This window comes from Triticum urartu, chromosome 3, assembly GCF_003073215.2.
Source record: "Triticum urartu cultivar G1812 chromosome 3, Tu2.1, whole genome shotgun sequence".
Taxonomy (NCBI): Eukaryota; Viridiplantae; Streptophyta; class Magnoliopsida; order Poales; family Poaceae; genus Triticum; species Triticum urartu.
The window spans coordinates 64,143,615-64,152,056 of record NC_053024.1 but is presented as its reverse complement, the minus strand read 5'-3'; the positions used below and the strand labels follow the sequence as shown (position 1 = coordinate 64,152,056).

The 8,442-nt window shown below is 49.5% G+C and overlaps 1 protein-coding gene across 1 annotated transcript; it reads left to right on the top strand.

Moving 5' to 3' along the window:
* The first annotated feature begins 1,966 nt into the window (after positions 1 to 1,966).
* Positions 1,967 to 4,679, top strand: LOC125542895 (protein indeterminate-domain 7-like). The gene is made up of 3 exons (XM_048706121.1): positions 1,967 to 2,754; positions 2,860 to 3,259; positions 3,389 to 4,679. The coding sequence occupies exons 1-3, from the start codon at positions 2,583 to 2,585 to the stop codon at positions 4,308 to 4,310; spliced, it is 1,494 nt and encodes a 497-aa protein (XP_048562078.1). The 5' UTR covers positions 1,967 to 2,582; the 3' UTR covers positions 4,311 to 4,679.
* Positions 4,680 to 8,442: the final 3,763 nt, after the last annotated feature.

Here is an 8,442-nt window from a genome sequence, read left to right as displayed (position 1 = left end):
CTATAAATTGTTCAAGAAAAAATGGAGAAATATCACTATGTTGGTGCTAATTGCAGGAACAAGCCTCCAAAGAAGAAAATCTGGGTTTTGAAAACCCTCATTGACGAACAACTCGTGAATGCTTCTCTAACCATGAAGGGTGACAACTCTCGTGCGAGGAAAACTCATCACAGTATCAGACTGCATATTCCTCGAAGGGTTCCTAAAATGTTACTCACTCTAAAGAGTACCATCATTACTATGCTCTTTTGATAAAGTCATAAAACATATTTTAGAACTTTTCTTATTCTTTTAAATTTAGCAGTGGTTGTCATAGCACTATCTCCAGCCAACACATCATGTTCCCAAATGTTTTTCACCACTTCGTTGAACTCACTATGCTAATCCAATAATTTTCAAACCCAAATGGACTTAGGCATAGAAGTGCCACTTTTGAATGGTGCATGACACTTGATAAAAAATAGGTCTCGAATTGGCATGTGCTTAAGTGTTGTGATAGCTTAGTGTCCAAGATTCCGAGCAAAAACAACAACCGCTCGAGGTAAAATTTTTCTTTCAAGGGGAATTTCAACTAGCACAAGAGCATTAATAGCCACATTGAATTGAATCATATATTGAAAGTTGCCTCCAGCTTTGAACCAGGTAGGAACCATCATCAACTATATATGTGGAACCAGGTAGGATGTAATATAATGAAAATCACTTAGAACAAGCCAATCAGCGCCATCTATCATTTGAATGTTTTCAAACTAGTTGATGAAATCTTTTCTAGCAGAAGAAAGACAATGACCATAAATGTTGGTAAGGTACCAAGAATTTCCGGTATGAACAAAGGTGAAATTGAGTAGTTGATCTCGAAAACTCCCCCCCCCAATGAAACAGGTTCTCATTCCAAGCAACGGTCCTCTAGAGGCAACATTGCAACATGCCATTCCGCGCCACAATATTGAATCGTGTCTGAGGGTCTTCTTGATTCACATGGTCTTAAAACTTAGGAATAGGGAAAACATTGGATTAAAATGTAATCCTACAGAATTTTGCTTGTTCGATTGCATGACAGAAAAAACAAAGTATTCTTTCAAAGGTGTTAGCGTGGATGTTGAAAATCCTACGATAAGTAGTAAACAATTTCTTAGAGAAAATCTCACAACCACAATAGGAAATATTCCTAAGAATTCCAGTCGTCCAAAATACCTATAAATTTCCTGTGAATCGAATGAGCCCTGAACGAAACATTTGACTGGAAACACAAAAGGTGTATAAGAAAGAAAACACTTTTTCCGATCATGAGATTCGGAAAGCCAGACGTGGAGAAAAAAAATAATTGATTGATACTCTCTTCGTCCGAAAATACTTGTCATCAAAATGAATAAAAGGAGATGTATTTTAGTTTTAGATACATTTTTTTGTCCATTTTAATGACAAGTATTTTCAGACGAAGGGAGTATAAGAAAGAAAACACTCCTCCTGCCATAGTAAGATTCACACGCCTAACCATACCGAAATACCAACCCCTGAGTACTGTGAGATAAAGATATCATTCTCAGCTTCGACGGTATCTAAACAATTTCCGGTGCAAAACAGAGCGCGTCCATGCACACCCACACACGCGCGCTCCTCTGAGAAAAAAGGCGTCGCACAAGGATTCAAGATCCACAATCCCAGGCCTGTAGCACTGTTGCCGCCACCACACCACGGCATAGCACGGCACGGCGCCGCAGAACCCACCACGGCATGGCACGGAGCAAGATCAAGATCACCATTCATTATTCGTAATCCCCTGCACAGGGCGCGGAATGGGAATGGGATTAGTGAGCAGTGGCAGAAGGTACAGCGGGGGGGATTTCTCGAGCCCGGCGCATCAGAAGTCACACGAGAGAGAGAGAGAGGGAGAGGCCAACGGAAAAGACAGCGGCCCCGGCGCCCCGTGTGGGCCGGCCGGCTCCTCCTGTTTGTTTTTAGAGAGAGAGAGAGAGAGAGAGAGAGAGTAGTGCAGGAGCACAGTGTGATTGCGGGCATGGAACGGGTGGATGGCCGCACACTTGCGCCTGCCTCCCTCATCCATCCGCATCTCTCCCCTCTCTCTCTCTCCCCCCTAGCAATCAACCCTAGTCTTAGCTTGGCTGACTCCTCCTACCTGGTTGGCATAGCTTATTAGCCTCTTCCTTCAGCCCCACTCTACCAGCTCCCGGCACAGCTCGTCGGCCGGTTGCTCCGATAGCTCAGCTCAGTCGATCAGCTACGCCTACCTCGGTTCTTGCTCACAATAGCCGCCTCCATGGTTCCACATCAGCGAGCCTAGCAAGTTGCTGTACTTCTACTACTAGTCCCCGGCCTCAGGACTCAAGGAGAGAGGCGTCCCCACCGCGGCTGGGCGTGGGTAGTGCAACTGCTGCGAATCTGCAAGTACCACCACCGCATGCAGCAGCTGCCGTCAGGCCAGGCTCACATGATCGGATCGCCCGCCCGCGAGATCTGATCCGTGTGTGTGTGTGTGTGTGTGTGTGGAGCTGATCAGGAATTCGGCGGCGGCTAGCTGGTTGGTTGGTTGATCGATCGAGGGGAGAGAAGAGAGGATCGAGATGATGCTCAAGGATTTCGCGGCAATTCAGCAGCAGCAGCAGCAGCAGCTGGCCCTGGCCGCCGACGAGAACATGTCGAACCTCACCTCCGCCTCCGGCGACCAGACCAGCGTCTCCTCCCACCCCCTCCCGCCTCCTTCCAAGAAGAAGCGCAGCCTCCCGGGAAATCCAGGTGAATTCTCCTTCTGATCGGCTTATCCAACTGTTTGTACTTCTTTGGTTACTGATTCTTGATTTAGAGGATTTCACCGATCGATCAATCCGTTTTGCGGTGTAGACCCTGACGCGGAGGTGATCGCGCTGTCGCCGCGGGCGCTCATGGCGACGAACCGCTACGTGTGCGAGATCTGCGGCAAGGGGTTCCAGCGGGACCAGAACCTGCAGCTGCACCGGCGCGGCCACAACCTCCCCTGGAAGCTCAAGCAGCGGAACCCCAACGAGGTGGTGCGCAAGAAGGTGTACGTGTGCCCGGAGCCGGGCTGCGTCCACCACGACCGCTCCCGCGCGCTCGGCGACCTCACCGGCATCAAGAAGCACTTCAGCCGCAAGCACGGCGAGAAGAAGTGGAAGTGCGACAAGTGCGCCAAGCGCTACGCCGTGCAGTCCGACTGGAAGGCCCACTCCAAGGTCTGCGGCACCCGCGAGTACCGATGCGACTGCGGCACGCTCTTCTCAAGGCACGACTCTCCTTCTCCTCCATCTTCTTCTCCTCCGTCTTCCGCGCTCATGCCACTGCGGCACTGCCATGGCCATGCATGACATGCTGACGATGCGTGCGTGTGCGTGCATGCGTTGATTAATTGCAGGCGGGACAGCTTCATCACGCACAGGGCCTTCTGCGACGCGCTGGCGGAGGAGAGCGCGAGAGCGGTGGCCGTGGCCGTGGAGGAGCAGCAGCATCCGGGGATGCTCTACTCGCACGGCGGCGGCGGCGCGGGGTTCCAGATGCCGGCCGTGATGGACCCGTCGAGCTCGCTGGGTGGCGGCCACGGGCTGATCCAAGAACTGTGCCTCAAGAGGGAGCGGGAGCAGCAACAGCAGCAGCAGCAGTTCGCGCAGCCGTGGCTATCGGAGCAGCAGCAGCTGGAGATGGCCGGCGAGGGCGCCCAGGCCATGTTCGGGACGGCCAGGATGGAACAGGAGTTCAACGCGAGCTCCACGCCGGAGAGCAGCACGCAGCCTGTGGGCATGAGCTTCGCGTCATTTCCCTCGTCGTCTGCGGCCCCGTCAGCGGCCGGGGCGACGGCCTCGTCGCACATGTCGGCCACCGCGCTGCTCCAGAAGGCGGCGCAGATGGGTGCAACGCTGAGCCGGCCGTCGGGCCAAGGCCAGATGGCGGCGAGCACCTTCAGCAGCAGCAGCAGCAGCGCCGCCATCACCAACGTCACCAACAATGCACCTGCTGCCGCTACTAGTAGCAGCGCGGCGACGAGCACCGCCGTCGGCGTGGGATTCGGGCACGCGTTCGAGGCGCCGGCTCAGTTCGGAGTGGACCAGAGACCCACTGCCAGTCGTAACGCCGGCAATGCCGGCGCCAGCGGCGGAGGTAGAGGCAATGCCGGAGGCGCAAACGACGGCCTCACGAGGGACTTCCTGGGTCTGCGGGCCTTCTCCCACGGCGACATACTCAGCATGGCAGGCTTCGATCCCTGCATGCCCACGTCGGCCTCGGCGAGGGCGGCGTACGATCAGCAAGGGCCCCAGAGCAGCAACCCATGGCATGGCTAGTAATCAACCTCGCAATCAGCTGGCTAAGCTCACCATTGATGAACCCAACCATATCCAAGTTGATGATTTGATGCGGCATGCAATGGACTAAAACATCATCAAGCGTCCGGCATTGCTCGATCATAATACTACTTCAAGGTTAATCACACTGATCAGTAAGTTGGATTCAGCCTTCAGGTCGATAAAGCAAAATCAACTTCTTTAATTTTGCTTGCTACTCAATTTGTCCTTTTTTGGGGGGAGGAATGGGCTCTTCAGTTCACTTGCTATATATATGGAACATGCAAATAAATTCTTGTTCATGCTATATATCATAATTAATCCATGTTCTTGTTGTAATAATAAAGGAGATGATTTAGCCCTTCTTTCCATACATCTGTTACTACCAGTGTTCATGTCGTTTATCTGGGTAGATAAGCAGTTTATGAAATGAATTAACGTTTACCACAGTACTGTTTACTAGAGAGTACTCCCTCCATCCCATAACATAAAACGTTTTTACAAGCTAAAACAACCTGTGAAAACATCTTATATTATTATTATGGGACGGAGGGAGTAATTCTTAATGCTGATATACTTGCTGTACGGCGTGAGACTTAACAAATAGACTATTAATAAGTGTTTTATATTTCAAACACCTTGTGTAGTATTGCATTTGGGAGCATTTTTTAACCAAGTACTCTGAAAAATGAACTGACATCTGTATATTACAGTTAAAGAAAACACTGCTGTTAAATAATAAAGTGTGCACTGCATGTAGGAGTGCCCTATACCGTGCACTGTTGAACAGTGGCATTCATATTTTTCAATTGATCAGAGCATTTGAGACGGAGGGAGTAATTCTGATTGCCGATGTCTGTTGTACGACGTGAGACTTAACAAATAGACTGTTAATAGAAGAGTAATTATATTCCAAACACCTTGTGTAGTATTGCATTTGGGAGCATTTGTTAACCAAATACTCTAAAAAATGAACTGACATCTGTATATTACAACAGCTGTGTATTACAAGTTATTAAAGAAAACACGGGTGTTAAATAATAAAATGTGCACTCCATGTAGGAGTGCCCTATACCGTGCACTGTGAACAGTAGCATTCCTATTTTTCATCAGAGCATTTGACACTTTTGGTAGCATATGTTGTTCAATTGCAGCTGATTATAACCACATCTTGATATATCAGTAACATTTAAGCTGAAATATAACACTTCAGCAGATTACAAGCGCCACCCAAAAATGCACTACTCCCTCTGTTCCTATATACTAGCCTTTTTAGGGATTCCAATATAGACTATGTACGGAGCAAATTGAATCCACACTCTAAAATGTGTGTATATACATCTGTATGTAGTCCCTATTGGAATCTCTAATAGGTCTTATATTTAGGAATAGAGGGGTAGTAGCTTTCCTCGACAATCCCCATACCAGCATTTAAGCTGAAATATTGCATATGTAACTACATTGATTAATTTGCAAAAGAAAATACAACTACATTAATTGATTAATAAACGTGCCAATAGTCTAGGCACCCTAAATAATGCATCTTCTTCATTTCATATAACATGCTCAGCTTATTTAGAAGTATTGAATAATTGATTTTTTCTAAAAATAAATCCCTTAAGGAATTATTATATTCTCCAAAACACTGATCATACTACAGTTGCACCAAGAAAGAACATGCCAATAGTTCTGTTTTTTTTCCCTATTGGTACTATGGGTAACATGCATGTATGTATGGGTTCAACAAGCACAGAAGATAACAATATTCCTTGTAGTTCCATGCAAATCTTTCTGCTAGGCTCAAGGAATGGGCTTATGTGTTGATTAATTGGCGGTGCTAGCTAGCTTTTACACACCTTTTTTCTCAGTAAAGAATGCAAAGATATTCCATAGAATGTACCACTAGTAGTCCTTTGCCATCCGATGGCAAAAGTTAAAATTTATGGTGAAGAGATCCTCCATGGCAGCAAAATGGATGCTACGACCGCACACAAAACCAGTGAATCCTTGTAGGAGTGGTACACGCAGGCTTTAGTTTTTGTTTTGTGTTGTTTGTCTCCATTGATGGATGGATGTGAGATATGATCGTCTGGTTCACCTGTCTTCACTCTTCGCACACATACACGCATGTACTCGTAAAACATGGGAGAAAAGCAGCGGCTAGCTAGGGAACTTCTTTCTGTCTCTTTTCTTTTTGCCTTGCCGCTGTAGTTTCTTTCCATAGTTACCATGATTGCAGTGGAGACGCCCATTGACCTATATGGAGTAGAATAGAATAGAACTCCAAGATGGATGCAAGCAATCAGACGGGTGCTTCCATGCCTCGGTGATGATAAATGTTTGTATCTTCTCCTTGTCTTGTTCGAGGGAATCCCCATGATTTCATGGCAGCCTTCGTTTAACCCAGCAGGAAAGGAACCAACCCTGTATGAATTCCCATTCAAAACGCGGCATCATTGTGGCGACGCGGGCAGCCGACTAGTCAGTCAGGTCGTCGTGCGCAATAATGTATGTGCGTGCATGCAACTAGAGCCAGCCATAAATTCCAGCTCCATCAATTCGGTCTCAAATGTGTTCGTTCGTTGGTTCGTTCGTGCCCACAGACACCTAGAGGCGAACTATTGATTGAAGCCAGTGGTTTTTGTTGGCTTGTTGCCATAGCGGCAGCTGGGCTAGCAGCTATAGCCGGGGTTCAGTCGGCACTGCTCGCATGTGACCATGAATGATACTACTATGCTTGAAACTATAATAATGGGAAGAAGGAAGAAAAATGAATGTATGTTGCGTGGGGCAGGGCTGCGGGTTTGTAAGTTTTGGAATCGTGCATAGGCAACTCACAGCTGCGTCCCTTTCCACATCAAATATTCCACGCATCAAAGTCCGGGGGTGGCTCCAAGGGCTAGCGGACAAACGCGGCATCACGTGTCCCTTTCCCAGTGCGCGCGTCCACGAGAAAGAGAGCCATGTTGATGTTGGGGCTGCTATACCTGCTATAGCGCCTAGCTGCTCTGCCCTCTGCTACGTGCACGCACTGTTGCTCTCGATCTCTTTGCCTCTGTGTAGGTGTGGACCGCGCGCGCGGCGGTAGAGCACGTACGTACCGTACGTATGATTTCGTTCAAGGGATCGAGATCATGCGGAGTCGCGGACGGGGCCTCGATCGTGTCATGTTGCTTTGTGTTGTCAACGAGGTACGGGTAGGGTGTGCGTGCATGCTGCCCGCCTGTGGGCAGGCCGCGGCGGGCAGCGCAGGTCACGCGGTGCAGGCGTAGCATGCGATACGTAGCAGTCGTTTCCCATTCGGCTTTCACACCCTAGTCCTAGCTAGGCCCAGCGCGCGGGAGATGGCTACGGGCTCGTGGGTGGCTGCGGGTTTTGCCGTTGGCCATACCCGGGTGGGGCGCCGGCATCCGTCGTGGCTCGGTGGTGCTCGGATCACCTCCGCCTCGGCATGCCTTTTCTTCTTATATATGGGGTCGCGTGGTTGCCTCGATCGTTTGGTCTGGACGCGTAGACAAAACAAGGACGGGAAAAGTGTCTTTGCGGCCATCACGAGGCCCTGTCCCGCGGGGTCGGCCGGGCTCCCCACCAATGTACACTACACACACGCTACAGCCTACTAGTACACACTGCAGCACCACCCCACTCCACGAACTGCATCTGCTGCTGCTCCCCCACCCTCCGCTCCTATCCTAGATGCCCGTGCACGCCGATCTGCATGCATGTCAAGGGGTTAAAGGGACTGTTGCGGATCGATGCATGGTGATGATGGCCCGGGGAGACAATTGAGAGAGAGGTCAAGGGCGCGGGAAGCCCGAGCTTCTCTAGCCGTTGACACGGGCGGGTGTGCTAGCAACGTTTCTCTACCTTGGATACTTCCGGCCACCCAGCTAGGGAGGGAAACCGTCAAAAGAAGAGCCGGCGTGCATGTCTCTCCGTTTGGCAGCCTAGATGTGTGAATGCATGCTTGGGTGGTGTATTGTTGGTCATTGTGTAACTTGTGTTTGTGTGTACATTAAGTCCAACTCCACCGCGCGACCCCAAACGGACGTCCATTTTGTCCGATTCTGTTCGTTTGGGTAGGGATTTGGGGTCGTGTTCGGACGTGTCCTGGAATGCGGTGGCCGTGTGC

Coding starts and splice junctions, on each gene's coding strand:
- LOC125542895 (XM_048706121.1), top strand. CDS start 2,583: ATGATGCTCAAGGATTTCGCGGCAATTCAGCAGCAGCAGCAGCAGCAG. Junction 2,755..2,859: donor CAGCCTCCCGGGAAATCCAG/GTGAATTCTCCT, acceptor TTTGCGGTGTAG/ACCCTGACGCGGAGGTGATC. Junction 3,260..3,388: donor TGCGGCACGCTCTTCTCAAG/GCACGACTCTCC, acceptor GATTAATTGCAG/GCGGGACAGCTTCATCACGC.